The following is a 27775-nucleotide window of genomic DNA, read 5'->3' as shown; positions in this document are numbered from 1 at the left end:
GAAAGCTCCAGGAAGTTATGGTTTGATGTAAAATGTAATATAACCGAGTGTAACCACAAAATACCTCCATTCACACCTTATTAAGGGGTCGATTGGGGTAAAATTTGAGTAAAATATTTATTTTTTATTTTTTCATGTCAAAATACTCGATGATGTATGTTCTTTCAGAAACATCTGTGCTCTCATGAATATTCATAAACTTGTTATAACTCAAAAACGAATCATCAGAATTTCTTCAAATTTGGTCAGATGTCAGGTTTGAGGTGTTGAGTGAATGAATGATGGCTTTTAGAGATAGATACCCCTACTTTAAAAAATGTATGAAGTAAAATGTCACCTTTTTCTGTTTCTACAAAAAATAATCAGTGTGCAGCTGAAATAAACTGATTTGAAGAAAAGCCATCATTTAAATATTAGCGCATCCCTATAATATGTAAAACTGAGGGAAAAAAGTAGATTGCCTGAGTTCGTTGTATGGGGTTACAATTTTGCTGACAAAATGCAAAAATGTAAATTTTCAATTGAGTTGAGGAAAATAAATGTAATTTCCTTATTTGAAGGTGTATTGTCTCAATTCTTCAATTTTTGTATTCTCCAGATTGTCAGCTTTCCAGTGATATATGGTTTGTAGGGGGTAGCTTGTCTGTGAGTGTAGATATGTGCATTTGGACCTGCAAATTATCTGAAATGTACTAACTCATCTGTGAAGCATAGTGGAGGTACTGTCATGGCTTGGGTTTGCATGGCTGCCTCTGGAACTGGTCACTCATCTTTATTGATGATGTAACTAATGATGGCAGCAGTATTAATTCGGAAGTGTACAGAAACGTTTTGTCTGCCTCTGCACAAGAAATGCCTCCAAACTCATTGGGCGGCGCTTCACCATGCGGCAAGACAATGACCCAAACGCACACGGCCAACGCAACCAAGGTATTCGAGTTAATCGGGGGGGGGGGGGGGGAGGGAGGGGAAGGAAGGTTTTCGACAGGCCAAGTCAATTTCCTGATTTAAATCCAATGGAGCAAGCATTTCACTTGCTGAAGAGGAGGCTTAAGTCAGAAACCCCCAAAACAAACAACAACTGAAAATGTCTGCAGTAAAGTAAAGTATTTCAAAGGAAGAAACCAAGAGTTTGGTGATGTCAATGGGTCACAGGCTCAATGCAGTTATGGGATACACAACCAAATACTAGCTATTATACAACTTTAATTTACTTTAAGTTAATCTGTTCCAATACTTATGCTTAGCTTAATTGGAGAACTGAACATACAAAGTGCTATTGTTCTAGAATGATACAACATACAGCGTATGCATAGAAATACCAAGATATAAAAGCTGGCCTTCTGTACTCTTACCGCACATTCATCTTTTGATCTCAAATCGAAATTTATTGAGTATATTGCAATAATAACAAATTTGACTTTACTGTTCCAATACTTATAGAGGGCACTGTATTTCGAACAAACAGTTTCAAATGGAGCAACACGCCACCATTAGAGCATTTACATTGCATTTGAGGTGGCAATAAATGACAGAAGACCCCATTTGCATTTTTGCCTCTCCAGCCTAACCCATTCAGAGTCCGTGCGGGCACACACAACTTGCTTGTCATTCTCAAATTGAAGTTGAAAGTACCCCATAAATAAATGATTTTAAAAAATCTTTATGCCAATGTAGCTCTTCACAGAATCGGTAAACTGAGGTTTCTTAACAAATCAAATATAGTTGAGAGGTCATGTATTTGTTACATATGTACTGGGAGTGGGGATTCCAGAGTATGTGTGTACATAATAAATAGATGAAGCCTTGTGTAACTGCTAGGAGTTGCTCATTTGCATGATTTTTAAAAACCCAAAGTTGATTGCACTTTGACAAATTCAAGTTGTTTGGACCTGCACACCTGTGTGCTTCCTCCTCGGACCTGCACACCTGTCCTCCTCCTCCAACTCCGTGGTCTCCTTGTCCCCCTCCACCCCATTCCCCAACTCTCCCTCCTCCACTTTATACCCCTAACCAATGTCCCATTTATGTTTCTCCCCCAGTGAAAGTATCGTTTCGCTCAGCACAATTGTCTCTGAACCCACAACACAGCAAAATATCACGACAAATACGTCCTCTCTCCGCTTATTCCACACCGGCCTGACTGTGACTCCACAAGCAGAGTCCTCCGGGCAAAAGCAGATCTGCTTCTTTGCTACAGAATCCTCGGGGTTAGTTACTCATAATCCTCTCTACCATTGTCTTTGAGTCATTATATTTCTTAATTTCTTTGTTTTAGGCCTTTCGGAGTTCCATTTTAATTTTTTCCTTTTCATGTTTTTGTTTCTCACTTTTTGCTGCTCACTTTTCAGACATTCATTTTTGTTGTTCCTCATTGTCTTCACCTATTTGTCGTTATAAATACATCTCTGGCATTCGATGTCACGTGTATATGAAGCTATATCATGTTCATTGTGTGTCTATGCAGACAAGAAACTGAGCTGCGTTGCATCATTCTCACAATCAATAGTGAGTGGCACATTTGAATTGCTATGGATACACACACACACACACACACACACACACACACACACACACACACACACACACACACACACACACACGTTGGAGAACGGCAATATTTATCATCATTGTTCCCGACCACATCCAATGATGTCTCCGGTTTGTGCTTGGTGAAGTGCGATATAATGTTCCACGTGGAAGGTGGCACTTATCACTCCTGGTACCGTGCAGCAAGGGCTGTATCGGACTTAGTTCCGGGGTGCTTTCACCACTCACAGTTTGGAGTCGCACTGCAATTCATATACAGTGCCTTCAGAAAGTATACACACCCCTTGACCTTTTCATATTTTGTTGTGTTGCAGCCTGGATTTAAAATTGATTTAATTGATATTTTAAAAAATCACTGATCTACACATAATACCCTATAATGTGAAAGTGGAATTTTTTTTTTGAGAAATTGTTACAAATCAATTAAAAATGAAAAGCTGAAATGTCTCGAGTCAGTAGGTATTCAACCCATTTGCTATGACACTCATAATTGAGGTCAGGTGCATCCAATTTCCTTTGAGCATCCTTAATATGTCTGTACAACTTGATTGGAGTCCACCTGTGGCAAATTCAATTGAATGGACATGATTGAGAAATAAACTCACCTTTCTGTATGAGGTCCCACAGTTGACAGTGCACGTCAGAGCAGAAACTCTATCATGAAGTCCAAGGAACTGTCCATATAACTCTGAGATAGATTTGCGAGGAGGCATAAATTTGGGGAATGAAAAAAACACTTTGTATGGTGTTTTAAAGTTCCAACAACGGTTGCAGGGAACAGCATACTTATTCTGTGCAGATAAACAGATAGACTGACAAACAGACAGACTGAGAGACAGATAAACTGACTCAAATGCAATACCCTCTCCTCTGGCGAGGGTAACCAGGGTGTGTGCTGTGATCTGCGGAGATAACAATCAACGGCAGACAACGTGACAAGCACTGTTCCAATTTCCTATGGACCGAAGTCCTAGCGTAGACCAAAGCGCCACCTCTGTCCTGGAGGCATCAGCCCGTCCACTCTGTCATCAGACAGGGATTTGATTCTTTGGTCGACATTGATCAAACAGAGCCGCCGATCATCAAACAGATATACGTATATGATATATCATACACACATGCATACAAACTCAAGGCTGATAGAAGAGTGAGGTGATAAAGGGTTAAAAATCAATGCACCAGTGGGGAACAGGTGCACACAACAAGTGGGGAACAGGTGCAAAACATTGAAACATGGTGAGCTCAGAGCTGATCTTGGTTAGGAAAGGGAAAATGATATGAGGTGGTGCATCGCCATATTATAACCAATATGGGAAGAGTGATTGTGAATGACCTATATGAGGCGGTTACTGGAGTAGCGCGTGCTGGAGTTTCTGGGGAGGTTCAGAGGACTGAGAAGGCAAGAATGGAGGAGAGATGATAGCACCCAGAGGCCTCATTGACCTGCCTCTAATGTGAGAGTAACAAGCCTCGTGTTTCAGCCTCATTGTGGAAAATTCCAATACTATTTGAACTTTAGATTCCACAGAATCAAGGACAGACAGGTGTGATGCTGTGGCCCCAGCCCATAGGGAAAAGCAGTTTTCTATTGAGCTACAGCCAAAGGCTTTGGAGACTGCGGCTAGTTCTCTTAAGTAAAAGGTTTGAGTAGATAACCATGCCCCTGGTTTCATTCATTCAGGTGATTGTCCTCTGAAAGTTTGGTTTTGAAATTAAATGTTCTTTTGAAAAATGTACTTCCCAACTTTAATACGGACAAACAAAGTTAGGTGTATGAAAGGGCCATTCTGCCCATCGAGCTTGCCCTGTATCTCCCAACAACACATGCTATATTGTATCAAAAGACTGATTTTTGCCCTGTTTCTCTGTGCCATAACGATATTCCAGTACGATTTTATTACCAAGTTCCCCAATTCTTTCTTTTGTATGTTTCTCTAGGCATGTGTGTGGCGACAGCGTTTAAATTCAGCCCCAAGGATTTCTCTCGCAGCATTACATGGACGTTTTCCTTCAGTTTGCCGGTAAGATTTTGGTGTCTCGGTTGGATATTGAAAGTGATCGAGTACACAAAGTTACTGAGACTTCATTTACATCTCTTACAACTCCAAGACCACATAGTCAGCCTATTTACCTGTAACCTAACAAATCAATAAGCTATGCAAGTTGTTTATTACACTCTATTTTACTTGCTTTTCGTGTGATCATTTGTTGGTTCTTACTCTGCGTGGTCCATCAGGTGGTACGAGCTAACGCTGGCGCATACGTTCGATTCCACGACTACAAGATGGGGACCGAGGTTTTGTCAGTGGATGCAGGTACCGGTCAAATAGACTCGAACGGGCGCCTGACCATCACCACGTCACCATCGGAATTTTCTGGAAGGACGTACTACGTGACGCTTGATGCTGGTGTGGCAAGCACAGCCGAGGGCTTCCTGAGTCTCACCTGGCCCTACTCCAAGTGGATATTTTTAGTCCCGAAGCACCTGCATGGTACGTTGACACACAAACATCCTTTTGGTTTGGGCATCACACAGAATTTGAGAATTTCCACCTGAATTATCCTGTGAACCATGTGATTATGAGAATGGATATTTAATACAAGACTAATCAAGGTTCTGGAATTTTTTTTATCTTCTCTCTGTATTTGTATGAATGTCACCAGGCTTCGTAGCCTGGTATTGGCTTAGCGGTTAGGGTGCTGGCTTGGGATCCTAGCATCCTGGCGTAGCCTGGTATTGGCTTAGCGGTTAGGGTGCTGGCTTGGGATTCCTAGCATCCTGGGTTCGAATCCCGGTTGATTGTTGAATTAACACCAGGGGGGTTGACTCAACGTGTCATCCTTCCAAGGTCGGCAAATTTAGTACCAGTTTACTGGTAATTCCTTGTGTGTCGCAAGAGGTGACTAACAGGGTTGGCGGCAGGAAGGGCATCCGGCCATAAAATATTGCTTCAAAAAGGGGGTGACTAACAGGGTTGGCGGCAGGAAGGGCATCCGGCCATAAAATATTGCTTCAAAAAGGGGACCACGGTGCCCAAACAAGGCCAACCGGGGGGGAAAAAATGGCCTCTGGAGGTGGTTATTCTTCTTCTTCTTCTGTCTGTCTTTGTATGAAAAAAATTGATGTCCATTTGGCTAAAGCCTGCGACCAGTTCAAGGCAAGATTTCAGACAAGCTTTTGTAAACAAGGTAGCACCCATTGTTGTTTGTAGTGTATCTGCAGTGCCGCAGAGTTGCAAATGTAGCGGATCACTCTGTTTTGTCTTTGTTTCATTGTAACAGCGAGTACATTACCTCCTTTGTTCTCCAGCAACATGCACTGGCTCTGGTGACCCACACTACTCGACCTTTGATGGGAAACACTTTAGCTACATGGGAACTTGTCCGCTGCTTCTGGCTGCTCCATGTGCTTCTAGCACGCTCAACTGGAGCGTCCAGGTTCAGAACGACCACCGCACAGGCAAGAAATCTATTTCTTGGACAAGGGACGTGCACATAGATGTGGACTACATCCGTGTTTCTTTTCTGAAGGGTTACGGTGTACAGGTGGGTGTTGTTATTCTTGAGTTATCATTTGGCGTAGTTCCTATGTACAATTTGGTGTAATTGCTGCTTTTATTAGTGATTTATTATCAATTCCTTTTTTTGATTTTACCAATTATGTGTTGCTCTTACAATACATTATTTCCTACACTTCCGGACTTTCTTTAGCTGAATGGCTCAAACATTCGCCTTCCTTACGAACACCCAGATGGGAGGTTTGAGATTTACCAGACGTCCAAGCTACTTATCCTGCGGACACTTTCCCTCTTCTCTGTCTCATATGATGGTAAGTGTACGTCAACAAGAGGGAGAAACGCTTTGCAATACAAGTCTCCTATAGGTGTGATGTTTTCTAAGTCCAAAAAGGGCACAACTGTGAAAATTTTACAAAATGCCCTGAAACAAACGTGTTCTGCAACTTATCATAATAAAGCCAAGTACAAAGTTTCAGTTGAATATGTTAAAGTGTATGGGGGGGTGGGGGGGGGGAAAGTCTGGAAAACCACAGGTGGGACAGATGGATGGACGGACGGAGAGCAAACCTCTCCAGTGAAACCGGTGGGGCACTAATAAGGATACACATTCAGATCTTGTGCCCCTTACATTCTGCTGCCCTTATAAGCCGGCGATGTACAGATGGAGAAGCAAGGTGACAATGCACATTACAAGGTCTCATTGTACAGATGAACTCTGTAAACATGGATAATTTGGATGATTTATTTTTACTTATCTCGTTCATTATTTCTGGTTTGAAGAAGCTCGGAGCTGAGGAATGGATAACAAAGCATATTTGAAGAAAGAAGGACAATTCATTTGAGAAGGAATGAAAGAAGGGGTTAATTACAGAATAAGAGTGTGTTTGACAGACAAGTTTTAAACACATCGAATCTGCATAAATTTTGGAGCCATCTGTATTTTTCCATTTTTTCTGTCTTTTCATTGACTCAACAATTTGTATTGGTGATTTGTTTTTGTTTTTAACTCAACTGGACTATGTCCAGCTGAGTTTTTGTTGACACCCAGTATCCGTCGTCCGTCGTCCGTCTGTCTGTCTGTCGTCTGTAAACAATTCGACGTCTACGCTCTAAAAGACACAAATATTGATTAGATTTGATGAAACTTGTTATGCAGCATCTTTAAGACATAAACTAGTTTGGGATTGCATTTGGGCGTTGCACGCCCAAAAATGGGCGTGGCAGGGCGGCCATATTGAAAAATCAATTTTTGTCATATATTTTTAGCACATATAAACTATATAGTTTGTGGTTCTATTATGCATATTCTAACCATATTGATATAGACCAGTTGAGTTCAGGTTCCCTGGAACCTCTAGTTTACCTTAAGTAGATCAATACAATCCCACAATATTCCTCTCTTTTTTGATGAATCTTCCTGTCCTCTTGTAACTCTCCTGTCATTGAGATTTCAAATACATCTGCGAATATTGATCCAACTTCACTCCCTACTTCATTCAGTACCCTCCAGTGTGTAATGTACTGTCAAACGTCCTATTTGCTTTCCATGGGACCAGCTATCACATATACAAGTAGGCAGAAGGTTTGATTCCCTCCCCCTCCCAGCCTTTTCTCCCTATACACACTAGTCACCATTCAACACACTCCCCCATTCCCCCCCCCCCCCCCTTCTTTGCATATGAAATAAATAGACAACTGTATTATATAAACTACTTTTTCTCTCCAACAATCTATTCCTCCATGAAAAGTAGGTTTGAAATGATTCCTGTATCTATAATAACAATGTGTGTCAGTCAGTCAGTCAGTTAATAAGTTAGTGTGTGTGTCTCTTCCATAACTGCAAAACCATGAAACCTAGCATCCCAAAACTTTTCATGCATACGAGGGGAACTCTAATGGAGTGCATGAATGAAATCTGAGCATTTGGGTAAATTTAAACACCCCTTTTGAAGATAATTAACTGGCTTATTAAATTAAACCAAAACAGGTTTTATCCTTCATCAGCCCACTATCCCTCACAGGGGGCTTAAGCTTTGTATCGGACTGCTGAAAAATGCCTTGCCTTGGAAAAGGCCACTACGGTTTCTGCACGATTAGGTGCTCAAAATTTATTTTTTTCACTTTCCTCACTCACATCATCGAATGTCTGATCTTCATACCTACAAATCGCTGTACAGTAAACCTTCCAATATCACGGGTTCTAATATCGTGGGTTTGGGCCAATCGCAGGCAACCTATTTGGTCACGATTCTGTTATCGTAGAATTTCATTTTGACCAATTGTGGTTTTCGAGCTGAGATGAGTCATTGTTTGCGTCCGTCCCATGCATGTACGATTACATAGCTCCCATTATGAGCCTTTTCTTGTCTCTTGCGCACCGTTTTTAATGGCGCAAAATATGTAAAGCGATTGACAAAGTTATTTGTGCCAAAAGACAGAGAAATGTGATGACGTTAGGCGAAAAGATCGAGTTGTTCGATCGTTTGGTTTGAAGTGAAAGCGCGGCATCAGTGGGCCGCCATTACGGTATCAGAGTCTACTGTGCGTTATATCCTTTAAAGTGAGTCCAATATACATTCAAGTGTTGCCTGGAAGAGAACGTGATGTTGGAGAAGAGGGCTTTGAGGACATGCAAGAGGAAGAGGTGGAGGAACTCCTTAAATCCCAACAAGAGGAGTTAACAGAGAAATATCCTGAAGAGCTCATACGCTCGAGTGAACTCATCTGCCCGCCTTTCTTAGTATTCCCATCAGTAAGAAGGGAGGGTGTGGGAGGAAGGACATGGGAGGAGGGAACGGGTGGGTGGAGGTCTGAAGGGGCAAGGGAAAGGTTGGGGTGGGTGTTTGGAAGGAGGGGCTGTGGTTGGGTGGGGGGAGGGAAAGGTAGCGGTCGGAAGAGGGAGGGGAACAGTGGAAGTCTGGAGGGAGGGTGGTGGGGTGGAGTAGGAGTCCAGAGAGAGGGTGTTGGGAAGAGGGAATGGGGGGGGGTGGGAGTCTGGAGGAGAGAGAGGGAAGGTTTGGGGTGGGAGTCCGGAAGGATGGGCCATGGTGGGATCAGAGGAAGGACAGGGAGGGGTGGGAGGAGGGCGAGGAAGGGGTGGTGTGGAAGTCCGGAGGGAGTGGGATGAGAGGAGAAGGGAGGGGAAGGGGTGGGGTGGGAATTCGGAGGAAGGGGGTTGAGTGAGAGGAGGCAGGAGAAGGGGTGGGATGAGGGACCCTGCGTTGCCTGGAAATGCAGGGATACTTTTGCTAGTTTTGAAAAAAGTAAGAAATGAAATCTGGGCCATTTCTGATAAATATTATATGATGCAATTGACCTGTAGCATTTATAACTAGTCCTACACCATCTTATAATCCTGTATTTCTCACGTATGTTTTCTAAAGGCTTCTGTTTTGCCAAATATTCCTTTCGATATCTTCCTCAAATTGTCTTTTTGCCTGCCTCACAATTAAAATTTGATTAGTTTTCTTTCCAAGATTGAGGTTCATCGAACAGCAAGTTGAGGGGGGTACAGATTGACAGGAGGGCAGCGAGGCAACTCTTGGATACAATATGAAGCAAGGGGATGAACAAATAGGAAAAGAGGAAAAGGGGAGGAAACAGCAATCTGTATGTAAGAGTGTTGGGTAAGGAAGGGTTAATGGGGGTAATAAAGATCGTGGATAAGGTGCAGGATGACATGAGATGGTTGGTGCACCACATGCTTGAAACATGAAGCCCTAGTGGAAGAGATCTTCCACTTTATGGTGCATCTCCTTTAATCTGCCCTCATTTCACTTTCTTTGCATAATCGACAGCTTTCATCTTTTCCTTAATTATCAAAGCAATATTATAGATCGATGAAATACAAAACATGCATAAAAGCCTTATATCAATAAAAACAAAAACAAATATACGACATAATCTCCTGACTTAATGAAACGTTGTTATTGTCTGTAAAAACAAGGCCTTATATTAGTCCAGCCCAGGAAGCTGCTGCCATTTTGTTATCGATTTTCCTGCTGCGAGTCTATCACGAGCTCCTTTTCTTTTTCAAACATGTCCCATCATTCCAACATTTTATCCATTTAGTTTGGATAAGGTTTTGTCAAAATCAGATTTACCATAAATATTGATTTGTCTGTCCCTGGTGTTGGGCTAGTGGCTAGGGTGCCGGCTTAGGATAAACCTAGGATCCTGGGTTCGAATCCCGGTCGATCGCTGAATTAACGCCAGGGGGGTTGACTCAGCCTGATAACATTCCTTCCGAGGTCGGCAAATTGAGTACCAGTTCACTGGTAATTCCCTGTTTGTCGTTAAAGGCGGCAAAAAGGGTTGGCGTCAGGAAGGGCATCCGGCCGTAAAACATTGCTTCAAAAAGGGGACCGAAAAACAACAACAACCACGGTCCCTGAAAAAGGCCAACCCTGAAAACCCTGAAAAAGGCCAACCCCCGCTTTGCGGGGAAAAATGGCCTCTAAAGGTGTTTTTATTTTTATTTTTATTGATTTGTCTGTCTGCCTCCCTTCAGGTTGGTCACGCGTCAAGGTGGAACTCGAGAGTAATTTTGAGTACTCCGGGAAGATGTGCGGTCTTTGTGGGCAGTTTAATGGAGTGGCGGCAGATGACTTCGCCATGCCTAACGGACAGCAAGCGACAGATGCCATCACTTTTGGAAAGAGCTGGAAGGTTGAAGGGACCAGGTATGGGAAGCATGTCCTTCTTTTGATCATTGTTCGAGACGGATTTTGGAGGAAAAGAAAATATACATCAGAAAATGATACGGAGTTTATGGCAATTGTGAATGAACATGAACAATGATTGAGCAAGGCAAATGAAGGATGATGTATGTATTGATGCACAAAATGTGACATTTATTGTGCTGACGCAGCTCCTGCGCTGATCCAAGTGGACAAGTTAATCCTACCATGAGTCCAACAGATGAGGCCACAGCAAAAAGTGCACGTAACTGTGGGGTAATGAAAGACAAGGCGGGTCCTCTGAAAGAATGCATTGGTCCCATTGACCCGGAAAACTATTTTGACGATTGCGTCTTTGACTACGTCCTCTCGGGTTTCAACAAGGAAGATCTTTGCAAATCCGTGGAGGCATTTATGACCGACTGTCAAGAAGCTGGAGTTAATGTCACCACGAATTGGCGAAACTACATCTCTTGTCGTAAGTTCTCATCTCACCCGGAATGTTCGTTTTGGTGGGACATTTGATTAAGCTGTTAAAGTTCATCGACATATTTGTTTGGCTATCTGCAAGTTACAATGAAAATTGTTGCCATTGACCATGCACATTCTGTCGAGCTCTCCTCACAGCACCGAGTTTAAGCTCACCTTGTACTGTCACAGCACCTTATACTTTCACAGATAGGTGGCGGCTTCTCACTGATTTTGTAAGACGGTTAAACAGGAGGAACCCTTAAACACTGAGACAAAACAGCCATCGGCACCTCATAAAATGATGATTGTTGAGGGCCACAGGTAAAACTTCCTCCACTTGTCTTCTAATACCTTTTTGTTCTCACGCAGCTCTGGAATGCCCATCTGGATCACACTACGAGCTGTGTACATCACCATGTCCCCTTACGTGCTACAATGACAAAGCAAACACAAATTGCGTGGACGAATGTGCTGAAGGGTGTGAGTGTGATGCATCTGACCATGTCTGGGAGGGTGTAAAATGTGTCCCTAAACAGGAGTGTGGCTGCAAAGATGCAGATGGAAGATATTACGAGGTTGGTCAATAATTGTCTTTCTGTTTCTGAAATAGTCTTTCCATTTGTGCAAGTTTTCCTGCCCAATATGTTCCCTCTTCCCTTCACCTGCATTCAAAGCTCCACTTCTGATTCTGATCCACTTTACTGTCATTCCCTAGTTGGGTGAAACATTCTTCAAGGAAGGATGTGAGGAGAAATGTGAATGTCGACGTGAAACTCCCAAAATGCATTGCACAGAGAAAAAATTCAATTCCCACCTCTTCTCATGTGAAGCCAGAGAACTAGGAGGTTACGACTGTGTTCCACGAACATGTAAGCACCGTGTTCTTACACTTGCAAGCTGTTTTTATCCTGATTAGCTCACCTGGAACGAAGTTCAGAGGAGTTTATGCGATGGCGCGTCGTCCGTCCGTCAGTCCGTTCGTAAACACCTGTAACTTCTTCTCCGAAACCGCTCATGGGATTGCGACCAAATTTGTCACAAATTATAGTTGTTGTGTTGTGACTAAAGTTTGTTCACGGCATTAAATAAATCGGGGTCTAAGGGGGTTTACTGGGGGTCAAAGTGGATCCAGGTTTGACCCCCCCCCCCCCCTCCCCAAAATAGGAATTTGCCTTTTCCTCTGAAACTACACACAATTCTGACAAAACTTTACCACAACCTTCATCACCCATGATGTACCAAAGTTTGTTCACGGCATTAAAAAAAATCTGGCCCTTTGGGGGTTACGGGGGGTCAAATTGGGTCCAGGTTTGACCCCCCAAAATAGATATTTACTTTCTTCTCTGAAACTACACATACTATTTCGATGAAACTTCACCACAATCTTCTCCACCCGTGATGTACCAAAGTTTGTTCAAGGCATTTAAAAAATCTGCCACTATGAGGGTATACGGGGGGGTTGCCCCCCAAAATAGGTATTTGCTTTTTTTCTCAGAACCTACACACACAATTTTGATGAAACGTCACCACAACCTTCATCATCCGTGATGTACCAATGTTTGTTCAAGGCATTGGAAAAATTGGGGTCTGAGGAGGTCTGAGGTCTGAGGAGGAGGGGGGTTGCCCCCAAAATAGGTATTTTTTATTATGATAATGTTAGTATGATTCTACATGCTGCCCTGTCTTCTAGCAATCATTGAAATTGGTTTAAAATACCTTTAGTCAGTGCAGTATACTGTTTATTCTACCAGGTGAGCGCCAGGGGTATTGCCCCTATGTTTTTTTTTTATCATAGACTCATGGAGGAGCTTGCACAAGTAGTAACACATGATTTGAGACGAATACGTGAATGGATATGCCTTTGCCCACATTATTTGTCAACTCACTGTTATGTTTGATGTCAATTAAAGGTCACATGAGACAGACAGACAGACAGACAGACAGACAGACAGACAGACAGACTTGACTTTTGTGTCCTTTTATTATAAAAGTGTAAAACCATTCCACAAAGCAGTTGTAAACAAAGCAACCAGTTTAAAGAAACATTGCATAAGGATCATGAATACACCAAAAAAGCAAAGGATATTTAAAGGAAACCAGCAAGTATAAAAATATTTTACAAACCAAAGGTGAAAACACAAACGAAACCACAAACAATTTTAAAGGAAATGCTCATGCAAGAGCTATGAATACATCAAGAGCAAAGCTAAGCGTTTAATTAAATTAAGAGAGACAGAGACAGAGACAGAGACAGAGACAGAGACAGACAGAGAAAAGAGAAAAAGTCACATGCTTCTAATTCGAGTTATGATCTGAAAAATGATTTTCAAAGGGCACGTGACCTCTGACCTGTTGAACCAAAAATGGAATCACTTCATCTTTGCATAATTGTACCATGTTTGGTCAAAATTTCTTCAGTGGTTCAAAAGTTATTGTGGTCACGGAAATCTGCGACGTCAGCACCGACGGATGCACAGCCGGACGGACAGCCAACCAAAGACGAATGCCTTCGGCTGTGGAGGCATAAAATCCCATGTAGGAAGTGGACATTTTGGGACATCACTGGACTTTGACATGATTTTACAAGAACGGCACTCGGTAGAGCGCATACCTCCGCCAGGCTGAACAATTTATGTTTTATATCCCACTGATAGGCCGGACCTGGATTCGGACGTGAACAAAAATCAAATCGACTAGTTCTTGTCACCTAACCAACTCATCCACCAAGTTACATCCGAATCCGTCCAATCCATAACTTTTTGATATATCATGCTTTATATCAGTTTGAGGCCTATCACTCAATGGTGAAAAATCACTTTTAAAATGATAATTCAAAAATGAAATTGAAATCAAGTTCAATGTTCTGTAGTTGGTAGGGTCTACTTTTGCACCCTTTTGTGAACGGGAATGATGTTTCTGACTTGCATGTCAAGTGGAGGCAGCCAAAGGAGAAGGACATGCTGAATATAGTCAGGTTCACTATGTTTTTTCGTTCAAAATCATGGTAGATTAGCAAACCTATACATTTTTGGAAACGTTATTACATGGAAAATCTGAAAATCAATGTTTACATTTGCCAATTCCGAACAATTCAATTCGACCAATTCGACCAATCGACCAATTCCATTCGACCAATTCGACCAATCGCTTCGATCGACCATTCGACCAATTCGATCGATTCGATTCGATTCGATTCATCGAATTCGATTCGATCGACCATTCGACCAATTCGATTTGCCAATCAATTTGACCGACCTTTGCTTGTGTGGAACGGACTGTGAAAACGATGCGGACTATATTGTCGGAATCGACACACAGGACAGTGATGACGAACTCTAAATGGCATATTCTGTAATCGTGTATGTTTGATGCCATTGACTGCCTGTGTATATTGTTGCGGACGCGGTTAAGATGTTATTTTGACAGAGCGGTTGGTATGACCGCGACCGAACAGTTATTCCCCGACTAGAACCCGATTCCACCCAAACTTTGGCCGTATCGCACCGCAGCTGCCCAATCTGGAAAACTCTAAAACGACCGAATGCAAAGAGGAAAAGGAATAAGACGAGAAGACGGACAGAAGAGTAATTGGATTTATTATTTACACATAAAAGTAGGAAGCAAGCAGTCACGTTTATTTACAGGGACATGAGACGCAGGTGACACAGTGCAATCTTTAGCTTATACAGACTTATTGTTACTACCCAGGACAGCACGAACAAAACAAACTCACGTACGCAAATGGATGGAAATTGCAGGCAGGAATGACAGGAGGTGGGTGGCTGGAGGAAGGCCCGGAGCTGGCTGGCGTTTGATCCCGCACGGGACGTCGGGCTGGACCTCGACGGCCGCCGATGCCACCGATCCTGTCATGTGCGCGGGGTAGCAGGTCGGAGCTGCTTGGTGGAGCCAAGCCAACGCTGCTGGTGGGGGGTCTGGCGTGACGGGTTCTCTCGCGTGACGGGTTCTCTCTCTTACTAACTCCAGGACTCTTTCTCTCTTGCTTAGTCCAACTCTTCCTCACCACCGACAACTCAACGCAACCCCTCCACTCTACGCAAACACTGACCACCACTGACGACCAACCCAGCTCTGACCAAAAAAACCACACACTCCGCTCTTGTCGTAGCTCATCCCGTCAAAGCTCATCTGCCTTGGACACGCCCTGCCTGCGGGTTATATAGGCCCCGCCCCTCAACCTTCGCGAACCTCCTCGATGTTTCTCTCCACACCCTCTCCAAGTCCAACCCCTTGTTCGTGGTTGGTTGAGTGGGGCTGACTCACTCCTCCCCTCTATGACGAGGTGGGGACCCGCCTTTCTTCCCCAACCCTGCCTCGTGGTCAATGGCGGATGAAGGGAAAACCGCCCAACATGCAGTTGGCAATGCGAATTGCAATTGACGAAAAGGGGGGAATGGAAGTGTTGGGAGTGGGAATGAAGGGAATTTATCTCTTTCACTGGTGCAATGGAGTATTTCAATTAATGGGAGACACAGCCTTACCCTAAAACACATAATAAGATATAACTATTGAACAGGGGTATTCTATGATTGGCTGTGGTGTGGATGCTTTATGGACTAATTATGGGATGCCCTTTGACCTTTACACAGCTCCGGAGGCAGGAGGCGCAGAATAAACAATAATAATAATTCACACAATCAAAAAAATATACAGTCCTCATATCCGCAACAATATTTTGTCATTGACTGCCTGTGTATATGATTTTGCTGACTGCCTGTGTATGTTTGGTGATATGAATTATTGTGACACATTTTGATGTTATTAACTGCCTGTACAAAATGATAACATGTATTTGATTATGCAACTTATCGCGAATATAAAGACAGTATTTTGCAATTCAAAACCTTTGATTCGTGTCTTACCATTCCCCATAGCTCTAATTTGATACTTTCATTGGATTCCTTGTCCCTGAAAATATAGGTTTAGTATATTTTAAAAAGTTTTTAGGGTAATTAGAGGCAGAAATAGAACAAAATATGTATTTTACAGTGGCCATTTTGAAAATCCAAAATGGCCGCCATAAAGGTATCTCTCCAAATGTAAACATTGATTTTTAGTTTCCTTATGCTATAACCTTTCCAAAAATGTATAGGTTTGCTAATCTACCATGATTTTGAACGAAATATAATTTATTGACATAGTGAACCTGACTAATACGGCAGATAAAGGGAAGCAAGACCGACAGAGTACGATTTAAGAACATGGGCACTGATGCCATCTGTTTCTGTCCCTGAAGCAGCGTCAAATCAGACAGAACTTTCTCTAACTGCTCGGGTCAGAAATACGCAGAGTTCAGTAGACAGTGGATATGTTGGGGGTAAGATGGGGACATAACGGTATGGATGGGGTTGACGCAATCTGGTGGCAAAGACAGAGATTGCGCGTTCTACCTTTTCTCCGGCATAGTCTGTAGTATTCCTGTTTGAGATTAGGGACAGAATCGATGGGGAGCATACGCCAGAGACAGACTTGACAATGCACTACCATGGCTTGGAAGGAGACTGGTTGGAGAGTTTGGCCTAGAGATTTGAAAAAATGCAACTTTTGAATACAGAGGACATTGCATTCTTGTATGAAAAACCTAAATCCTCCTGTTGATTTGATTGCTGAGTTTTCACTCCCGATTTCACTCCTGCTTTTCTTATTTGCCTAGTGGAAGATTAATTAGGTTATTTAGAGTTTCATGGTCATGATTGATGTTTTGACTGTGTGTATATTGCAAGAATGGCATATTGGTTGTAGTTGATCCATTGTTGAGCAGAAATGGTGTTGAGCTACAGACTGGTTTTCAATAGAAGCTATAAAAAAGTCTTTCTTTCCACAGTGGAATGTGCGGCTTGGGGAGATCCTCACTATATCAACTTTGACAGCAGGAAATTCACCTTCATGGGCACACGCACATACGTGTTCACTCGGGTAGGTGTCATATATAGTATATAGTATATATATATATATATATATATAAAATAATTATTATGTTTATGGGGGAGGTGTAAGAGATTACCTAAGAAGAGATAAAACTGTACAGAGTAGTATGGTCCATTTTTTGAGTAGGAAACCAATCTTGATGTAAGAAGTAGGGACACGGCAGCTTAAGGATTGTCTGTTTAAATGTGCACCACACGGAGGGTGGTGCTTTGTAATAAATAGACGGGGATTAAGTTAATTAAATGTGCGTACAAACCTCCCTGTAAACATCTGCTGGGTGCACTGGGTCACCGGGTGCTCTGTAGAGTAGAGAAAAACGAGGCAGATAGCAATGGGACTCTACCAGGGAAATGAGAGAGGAGGCGGAGCTATGATCACCTCCTGAAGAAGTGGAGCCCAACGTCTGGAGGGGCGGAGGATTGTCAAGGGAGAAGATGGAGGAGCCAGTATCTCGGTTCCGTGTGCTCAGAGAAGTGGGTACAGTTCTGAGAGGATTGCAAGAAGTCTGAGGAGAAGGGGGAGGAGCTTGTGACACACGAGTATTGATAGAGTTCTGAGGAGAATGGCAGGGAGACTGGATCGAGTGTGTTGAGGAGCTCATTTTTTCATGAGGAAAAGTGGGAGAGTTCTGGGAGTGAGGAGAGCTCAAAGGAGGTCATCCTACCTGCCTGCCTTGGCCCTGTGCCTGTGTTCGTCTGCCTGCATCCTGTTCATAATCCTCATGTGTGTATGTATATATATATATATATCTATATATATATATATATATATATATATATATATATATATATATATATATATATATATGTGTGTGTGTATATATAATATATATCTGGTGGTGAAAGAAGGCCGCATTCCAGTGGATTGGGAACTGAGTACCCTCGTCCCTCTATACAAGGGGAAAGGTGACCCTCTAGACTCTAATGTAGAGTAGAGTAGAGAAATGTAGAGTCTAGAGTGTGGCTCGTATCGAGCGATAAAGTTATTGGAGCATGGAATGAAGGTATTGGAAAGGGTGTTGGAGAGGAGGATAAGGAAGAAAGTGAAGATCGACGAAATGCAGTTTGGATTTATGCCAGGAAGAGGAACGACAGACGTGCTTTTTATTGTAAGGCAGTTGCAGGAGAAGTACATGGAGAAGAGGAGAAGAAGAAGTTGTTTCTTGAAGAAGAAGAAGAAGAAGCAGTGGAGTTGTTGTTGAAGAAGAAGAAGAAGTTGAAGAAGTTTTTTTTGGGGTTTGTTGATCTCGAGAAAGCATTCGATAGGCTTCCACGCGAAGTAGTGTCATGGGCATTGAGGAAGTTAGGAGTGGAGGAATGGTTGATCAGAGTAGTGATGGCAATGTATAAAAGAGTGCGCACAGCTGTAAGGATGAAGGACGGGAACAGTGGTGAGTTTGAGGTGAAGGTGGGAGTGCATCAGGTGTCGATACTAAGTCCACTACTATTTGTAGCTGTGATGGAGGTGCTGGCTCAGAACGTAAAGGAGGGTTTACCATGGGAGTTGTTGTATGTAGATGATCTGGTGTTGATTGTGGAAAGTATGGATGGACTGAAGGAAAAGATGAACAAGTGGAAGGAATGTATGGAGACAAAAGGTCTGAAGGTGAATATCGGAAAGACGAAGGTGATGGCAAGTGGTAAAGCATGTGGTGAGGTGGAAAGAACTGGGAAGTGGCCATGTGCTGTGTGCAGGAACGGTGTTGGAGTGAACTCCATTCAATGTACAATGTGCGCTGAGTGGGTTCATCGAAAATGTAGTGGTCTGAGAGGGTCATTAACCAGTGTGGCAGCTACATTCAAATGTAAGGTGTGCACAGAGGGAGCTGCAGATGGAGGAAATGTTGAGTTGGATCTTGGAGACGGCGTGAACCTGGAAGGTGTGAAAACATTTTGCTACCTAGGAGACATGCTGAATGGAGAAGGTGGATCAGACTTGGCAACGGTTGCTAGAGTGAGATGTGCATGGAAGAAGTTTCGGGAACTGAGTGGCGTGGTGATGAGGAGGGGAGTGTCGTTGAAGCTGAAGGGAAAGGTGTATGCTGCATGTGTGAGAAGTGTTATGATTTATGGGAGCGAGACATGGGTAATGAACGTAGAGCAGCAACGAAGGTTGGAAAGGGTGGAAATGCGAATGGTTTGGTGGATGTGAGGAGTGTTGTTGAGAGAGAGGAAGACAAATGATGAATTGCGAAAGATGATGGGAATAGAGCCTGTGATGGATGCTGTGAAGAGAAACAGGTTGAGATGGTTTGGTCATGTGTTGAGGAATGATGAAAGTGACTGGTTGAGAAGAATGATGAAAATGAATGTAGAAGGAAGTAGAGGACGGGGAAGACCGAGAAAGACTTGGCTAAAGATGGTGGAAGAAGAAATGCGGGCAAGGGGGTTAACAAGGAGAGATGCAGAAAATCGGGCAAAATGGAGAAGATTGTCATGGGGACCGCAAGGCTAACCCCCGCTCGAGCAGGGAATATAGCCTTAAAATGCCTGTTGTTGTTGTTGTTGTTGTATATACATTATACACACATACGTATATATATATATATATATATATATATATATATATATATATATATATATATAGATATATATATATATATATATATATATATATTTATTTATTTATTTACATATATATTCCATTTTTATGCTCATCTACTATTCCAACTTTCCATCTTTCTCTCCCATAGCCATGTAAGGATCCTCAATGGCAGGTGCTTGTGAAGAACGAGCATCGTCGCAGAGTCAACAGAGTGTCATACACCAGCGAGCTCACTGTCGATGCCTTCGGAATGCGAGTTCAGTTCCTTAAGGGCCGCAAGCTCCGGGTAAGACTGTTACAAATAACAAGAGTACCTGCTCGATTGGCTCATAACCGAGCAGCCATTCCTGTTGTAAATCACTGATATTTACATTCACATGTCCACAGAAGTTTTGTCTGAATTAGTTGAACAATGTTGATAAATTTGCTCACGTTGACTTGTTGAAAAAGTTTTCCATTCAAACTCTGTGTAAAATGTTTTAAATGTGAGCAAGATGAATGCTTCAACGACCAATGTCCATCCAGACAGACTGTTACCTCTTCACCTTATCAGAATCTCACAAAGGTATTTGGACATCACTATGTAGCATCATTGCTGGAAGGGAGGCTGTGCCACTATTGCAGTGCCCCCTACTGATTAGGGCACCAATACACACACAAATTTATTTGGCCATTTAATTTATTTGGCCATTTAATTGATTTGGCCATGTAATCTATTTGGCCATTTAATTTATTTGGCCATTTAATCTATTTGGCCATTTAATTTATTTGGCCATTTAATTTATTTGGCCATTTAATTTATTTGGCCATTTAATTTATTTGGCCATTTAATTTATTTGGCCATTTAATTTATTTGGCCATTTAATTTATTTGGCCATTTAATTTATTTGGCCATTTAATCTATTTGGCCATTTAATTTATTTGGCCATTTAATTTATTTGGCCATTTAATTTATTTGGCCATTTAATCTATTTGGCCATTTAATTTATTTGGCCATTTAATTTATTTGGCCATTTAATTTATTTGGCCATTTAATTTATTTGGCCATTTAATTTATTTGGCCATTTAATCTATTTGGCCATTTAATTTATTTGGCCATTTAATTTATTTGGCCATTTAATTTATTTGGCCATTGAATCTATTTGGCCATTTAATTTATTTGGCCATTTAATTTATTTGGCCATTTAATTTATTTGGCCATTTAATTTATTTGGCCATTGAATCTATTTGGCCATTTAATTTATTTGGCCATTTAATTTATTTGGCCATTTAATTTATTTGGCCATTTAATCTATTTGGCCATTTAATTTATTTGGCCATTTAATCTATTTGGCCATTTAATTTATTTGGCCATTTAATTTATTTGGCCATTTAATTTATTTGGCCATTTAATTTATTTGGCCATTTAATTTATTTGGCCATTTAATTTATTTCGCCATTTAATCTATTTGGCCATTTAATTTATTTGGCCATTTAATTTATTTGGCCATTTAATTTATTTGGCCATTTAATTTATTTGGCCATGGTGCCGGGGAATACTCGCCAATCTTCGTGACGGACTCCATGGAGTTTTTAACATCCACCAACTAATGTCCATAGATGAGATGGCTTGGTTAACATCCATCCGAAGGATGGCCGTTTATAGATGGGTTGGGATTCAAACCCAGACTAGAAAACTTTGAGATGAGTGTGCGTACATATAAGCCAGTGGTTCTCAAACTTTTTTGCACCCCTCCCCCCACCAAGCACCACCTCCCATTCCCCTAAACAGCCAATTTCTAACCCAAAGGCCCACCCACTGATGTTTAAGTGCACTGAATATTATTACAGTTCATTAATTGTGATATCAATCGAAGAACGAAACAAATAAATTTTCCACTTACAGTTTTATTTAATAATCCATATGCAACCAGCTGTTGTGCAAAACAATGCAGAAGATATTCACAGAGGTAGCACAAGCAGGTACTCATTAGACTCACCCTGAAGGGGATGCGAGACTATTGCAATGCCCCTGTCTGCGTGCATGTGTTTGTGTGTGTTGTTGGTCGTTATCTCCTAATTTGGGTTTCAGAATGTGGAACCGAGCCCTCCCAGGTCTTGATTCATCCACATTTGTGTGTGTTTGTCTGTAACCTTGGTGTGTGTGTGTGTGTGTGTGTGTGTGTGTGTGTGTGTGTGTGTGTGTGTGTGTGTGTGTGTGTGTGTGTGTGTGTGTGTGTGTGTGTGTGTAAGCTAGATGTGTGTGTGTAAGCTAGATGTGTGTGTAAGTTTGGTGTGTGTGTGTGTGTGTGTGTGTGTGTGTGTGTACGTTTGGTGTGTGTGTGTGTGTGTGTGTGTGTGTGTGTGTGTGTGTGTGTGTGTGTGTGTGTAAGTTTTATGTGTGTGAATCTAACTTGAGCAATCCACCTGTTTACCCAAGTATCAAACGTCTTTTTGTTTTACTTTTTTTTTTTGGGATACAAGATCGAGGCTCGTGAAAGAGCGAACATTAATCACACAAAAAGTCAAACCGACACATAAAACACAAAATAAGGGGAGCGGTAGACAAGATGGGGAGAGAAGGGGAAGGACACAAACACAACATTTGAGAGCAGGGACATCGAGAGATGTGTGGGAGGGAGAGGGCTTGGGGGGAGGTGGGAGAGGTATAAAACATATGGACACTGCAGGGACTTCCAGGAAAGAAGTTGGAATTTCAAAAAAGTGTATCTGGGGTGAATTAGCGGGGGTAGAAAAGATCAAGGTTTTGGATGGGGGAAGATAAGAGATGGTGGTGAACAGCTGTTTTAAAGACCTGGAGGGAGGAGTGGGATTGAAGGGAGTGGGGGAGTTTGTTCCATAGGCGGGAGAAAAGGGGAATGAAAGAGTGAAGGTGAGCAGAGAGCCTAGATTTTGGCAGTTTAACAATAAGAGGGTTGCTGGCAGACCTTGTGCAACCTGTAGGAATATTAGGGGGACAGAGCACAGAGAGAGCTGGGTGAGCAAGGCCGGAGAGGAGTCGGTAGAAGACAGAAAGACCACCAACGTGTCTGCGGTGATCGAGTGAAAGGCACTCGGAGTTAGCTTCATCGCAGGAGATGCCAATGATTCTGAAAGCTTTGGTTTCAACAGCGTGAAGCCGAGCTAGGTGTGAGGCAGAAGCACCGGCCCAGAGGGGGGAACAGTATTCCATTGAGCTGCGGATGAAAGCCTTGTATGTGGTGAGGAGCGCAGGTGTGCCAAGGAAGGATTTCGCACGACGGAGGATGCCCACTGCCCAGTCGGCGACTGGCTTTGGAGGCCAGCTTGGAAATGTGGTTTTCCCAAGAAAGATCATGGCAGATAGTGAGACCAAAAAGCTTGAGCGACAGAACTTCTTGGAGAGGATTGTTGAGAAAGTAGATGGGAGGGTTTTCCAGTCGGTCTTTTCGGAGAGACATAGTAAGAGTGTGAGATTTGTCAGGATTGACAGACATGTTCCACTTGTTTGACCCGTCTGTGATTTTGTCCAGGTCTGCAGAGAGTGAGGAGGCTGCAGACTGCCGATCTGAGGGATGAGGAATGGAGCGGCAGATATTGGAGTCATCAGCAAAGAGATAGAGAGGATTTTCCAGAGAGTCGGAGAGATCATTGATGAAGACCAGAAATAGCACAGGGCCCAGAACACTACCTTAGGGAACTCCAGCCAGAACAGGAAGGGGAGATGAGAGAAATCCATTCAGGGCCACACGTTGCGTATGACCAGAGAGGACGTCTGCAAGCCATGAGTGGAGATTTCCATGGATACCATAGGAGGAGAGTTTGGTGAGCAGAGCTGGGTGCCAGACCGACGTATCGAAGGCACGTGATATGTCAAGGGAGACAGCTCTGATTTCCTGTTTGGCATTGAGGACCTCCATCCATTGGTGAGACAACAGAAGCAACATGTCCAGAGTAGAATGACCTGGTCTGAATCCAAATCCAAATTGATGATCAGAGATCAAGCCATTGGAGAAGAGGAAGCATTTGATATCCGAAGCAATGATGGATTCCATGACTTTGCTGGTAATTGGGAGCAGGGTGATTGGTCTGTAGTTGCAAGGATCTGTTTTTGCACCTTTTTGTGTAAAGCGGTGATGTTTGCTGATTTCCAAGATGCTGGCAGATGACCTTGAGCAAAAGAGAGAGTGAAAAGAACAGAGAGAGGGTGAGCTAGAGCGGCCGAGCAGGATTTTAGGACCCGTGGGCTGATGCCGTCTGGTCCAGTTTGCAGAATCAGAGTCGAGGTTTGACAAAAACTTCTCCACCTTGTCAGGAGAGAGGGACACAGAGTCCAGGAGCAGTTGGGTTCGACTGGGAAAGGTGGGAACAGAGAGAGATGGGTTTGGGACACAAGATTTTGAGGCAAACACAGAGTTGAGGCATTCGGCTTTGTCACGTGCGGTGTCAACTGTGTAGCCATTTGAGGTAAGGGAGGGGATGGAGGGGGAACAAACACCAGAAACGGATTTGACCAGACGCCACCAGGATTTGGAGGAAGGAGACAGGTTTGAGAGTTCAATCTTGAGTGTGGATAGATAGCGCTTCCTGGCACTCCTGAGGGTAGACACACACTTTTTCCGAGCTTGGTGGAAGGAACTGAGATTGCCTTCAGTTGGATTTGCCTTCCAAGAGGCAAAGGCAAGTTGTTTCAGAGCAACTGCCTCACCAAAAAATTCAGTGTACCATGGACGGGAGGAAGGGTAAGACAACTGAAGACGAGATGGGATAAATCTGTGTATGAGAGAGAGCAGTTTGCTTTGGAAGAAGTCCCAGGAAGAATTGATGTCAGAGGCAGTGGAGATGGGAGACCAGTCCAGTTGATTGATGGCTGCTTGCAGACCGTGCCAGTCAGCCTGAGTGAAATACCAGACTCGTCGGCGCTGAGGAGGCTCTCTGAGAATGGCCAGAGAGATGGCCGCTTTAACAAGCACATGATCAGAAGAACCGATTGGAGCAGAAGAAGAGCAGCAGACATTTGCAGGGAAGTTTGTCATAACCAAGTCTAGAGGAGAAGATACTCCATTGACTGAGATCCGGGTCGGGAAATTGACAGATTGTGTCAGTCCCAAAGAGTCGCAGAAGTCCTTTGCTGAGGTGCCATGGCTGGTGAGAGAGGAACCCACACCCAGCCAGCTGGCATGATGACAATTGAAGTCGCCACATATGAGGAAGAGAGAGTTCGGATGAGTTGATAGAAGTTGGTCCATGTTGTCCGACAGCGAAATGTAAATGGAGTCATCACTGTTTGGAGGACGGTACGGAACATATATGAACAAAAGATGGTCTTAGCTGGTTCTTTAAGGTTGAGCTTAGGTTTCTATCATGTGAAGAGCTTGGGACGATTATTTTAGATTTTGAAAGTACTTACTTGTGATGCATCTTGATGATCATTGTGTTGTGCTGCACAACAGCTGGCTATATGTGGGTTAAGAATAAGACCTGCAAATGTAATATGGGTATGTCTGTTTTGTTACCTCTCCCCACCAAAAGTGGTTATCTTTTCACCACTGTCTTTCTGTGACCAATCTAGTTTTAATTGTGATATGAAATGTAAGTAAAAAGAGCCAGTATAATCCATTTTATCAACTTGAATGGCACTGGTAGAGTGCATATTCTCACCTTGCGCATTCATTTTGAACAGAAATACCATCTTTACTACTATGTGGCCCACAAAACCATATGATCCATTGCACACTATTATATCACATAGTTTCTTGGCATGGGTTATGAATGTCATAAATTTAATTCTTCACTCACATCGGATCATATATCAGACACATGAAGACTTCGATTTTTCGGATAAGAATTTCAATTCAATCAATTGTGGCTGGAATACCACAGTCACCGATGATGTCATCATCACCCTATGTACCCCATAGGGCATAGGGAGTTGATGACATATGCCAAGTTTCAATTTTTTCGTTGAGTGGTTTCGGAGAAAATGATAATTTTTTCCGTTAATCCAATATGGCTGCCATACCATGTGACCGATGACGTCAGATTTAGCAACAAAATATTATCCATTTGGAGTCCCTCCTATGTTTAAAGTTTCACATCAATCGGACAAGCAGTTTCAGAGAAAACCATTATTGGTTCCTCTTGCACTCTGAATGTTCATTTGTTTTTCTTTCTTTGTTCCTCATCCACAGGTCAATGGTATAAAAACTGCAGTTCCTTACTTCTTCACCAACAACTCCGATTTCCTCGCTGTTCAACGCTGGGGTTCCTCCCTGTACGTGCGCACGTCCTTTGGACTTGGAGCTGCATATGATGGCAACCATGTTGCTCGTGTCCGCCTGTTGGCTTCGTACACTGGAAATGTGTGTGGCCTTTGTGGAAACATGGATGCGAATGCGTACAATGACTACAAGTTGCCAAATGGAACCGAAACCACAAGTACCAGCGAGTTTGGAAATAGCTGGAGGGTTGTTGAGGAGAACGATGGGTGGGTGCTTTGGTTCCCTTTTTTTGTCTCTAGATGGTCTTTTTTTCTTCTTCTTCTTCTTTTTCTAATACAGAATCGAGGCTCGTGAAAGAGCTAACACATTGAACATGAAAAGATGCACAGAAACATGAAACATGCAATGAAGGGAGCGGAAGACAAGAGGGGGAGAGAGGGAAGTACACAAGCACAACAACAGTAGAAAACAAGGACGTCGGTAGGTCTGTGGAAGGGGGAGGGCTGGGGGAGGAGGGAGGGGTACATGGTACAAAGCAAATTAACACGTCTAGGAATTTCAGGAAAGAAGTTGGGGATTTAAGGAGGCGGATTTGGGGGGTTTTAACGGGGTAGAAAAGATCAAGGTTTTGGATGGGGGAAGATAAGAGATGGTGGTGAACAGCTGTTTTAAATACCTGGAGGGAGGAGTGGGATTGAAGAGAGTGAGGGAGTTTGTTCCAGAGGTGGGAGAAAAGGGGAATGAAAGAGTGAAGGTGAGCAGAGAGACTTGATTTTGGCAGTTTCACCAGAAGAGGGTTGCTGGCAGATCTTTTGTGTCCTGCAGGAATATTTGGGGGACAGAGCACAGACAGAGCTGGGGTAGCAAGGCCAGAGAGGAGTCAGTGGAAGACAGAAACCCCACCTACCTGCCTGCGGTGAGAGAGAGAAAGGCCCACAAAATCGGCTTCATCGCGGGAGATTCCAATGATTGTGAATGCTTTGGTTTCAACCGCGTGAAGCCGAGCTAGGTATGAGGCAGGAGTACCAGCCCAGAGGGGAGAGCAGTATTCCATTGAGCTGCGGATGAAAGCCTTGTTTGTGGTGAGGAGCTCATAAGCGCCAGAAAGGACTTCACATGATGGAGGATGCCCAGTCGGCGACTGGCTATGGAGGCCAGCTTGGAAATGTGGTTTTCCCAGGAAAGATCATGGCAGATAGTGAGACCCAAAAGCTTGAGTGACCGAACTTCTTCAAGCGGATTGTTGAGAAAGTAGATGGGAGGGTTGTCCAGACGGTCTTTTCGGAGAGACAAAGTGAGAGTGTGAGATTTGTCAGGATTGAAAGACATGTTCCACTTGTTTGACCAGTCTGTGATTTTCTCCAAGTCTGCAGAGAATGAGGAGGCTGCAGACTGCCAATCTGAGGGATGAGGAATGGAGCGGCAGAGAGTGGAGTCATCAGCAAGGAGATAGAAAGGATTTTCCAGAGAGTCAGAGAGATCATTGATGAAGACCAGAAAAAGCAGAGGGCCCAGAACACTGCCTTGAGGGACTCCAGCCTGAACAGGAAGGGGAGATGCGAGAAATCCATTCAGGGCCACAAATTGGTCTGAAACCAAATTGATGATCTGAGATCAAGCCATTGGAGAAGAGGAAGGATTTGGTGTCAGAAGCGGTGACCGATTTTTTTTTTTTTTTTTGTCTGCAAGATCGAGGCTCGTGTAAGAGCTAACATTAATCACAAAATAAAATAAAAAACGGACACACAAAACATACAATGAAGGGAGCGGGATACAAGATGGGGAGAGAGAGGGAAGCACACAAGTACAACAGCAGAGAACAGGGACATCGTGAGATCTGTGGGGGAGAGAGGGCTTGGGGGAAGGAGGCGTGGGAAGGGGGGGG

General features: G+C 43.1%; 1 protein-coding gene across 1 annotated transcript in view; it reads left to right on the top strand.

The window, feature by feature from the left end:
• The window catches only part of LOC137439583 (IgGFc-binding protein-like), a 74988-nt gene that overhangs the window by 25708 nt on the left and 21505 nt on the right, over positions 1-27775 (top strand). Inside the window, exons 7-19 of the mRNA XM_068135476.2 lie at positions 2043-2210; positions 2468-2508; positions 4489-4571; positions 4787-5042; positions 5861-6096; positions 6262-6379; positions 10579-10750; positions 10939-11225; positions 11588-11793; positions 11934-12087; positions 17064-17155; positions 19860-19997; positions 25861-26156. Coding sequence (XP_067991577.2) covers positions 2043-2210; positions 2468-2508; positions 4489-4571; positions 4787-5042; positions 5861-6096; positions 6262-6379; positions 10579-10750; positions 10939-11225; positions 11588-11793; positions 11934-12087; positions 17064-17155; positions 19860-19997; positions 25861-26156 — 2247 coding nt within the window. The remainder of the gene's footprint in view (positions 1-2042; positions 2211-2467; positions 2509-4488; positions 4572-4786; positions 5043-5860; positions 6097-6261; positions 6380-10578; positions 10751-10938; positions 11226-11587; positions 11794-11933; positions 12088-17063; positions 17156-19859; positions 19998-25860; positions 26157-27775) is intronic.

Source organism: Myxine glutinosa, chromosome 14, assembly GCF_964187855.1.
Source record: "Myxine glutinosa chromosome 14, kmMyxGlut1.1, whole genome shotgun sequence".
NCBI lineage: Eukaryota > Metazoa > Chordata > Myxini > Myxiniformes > Myxinidae > Myxine > Myxine glutinosa.
The sequence above is the reverse complement of the archived record's forward strand: the minus strand, read 5'-3'. Positions and strand labels throughout refer to the sequence as shown.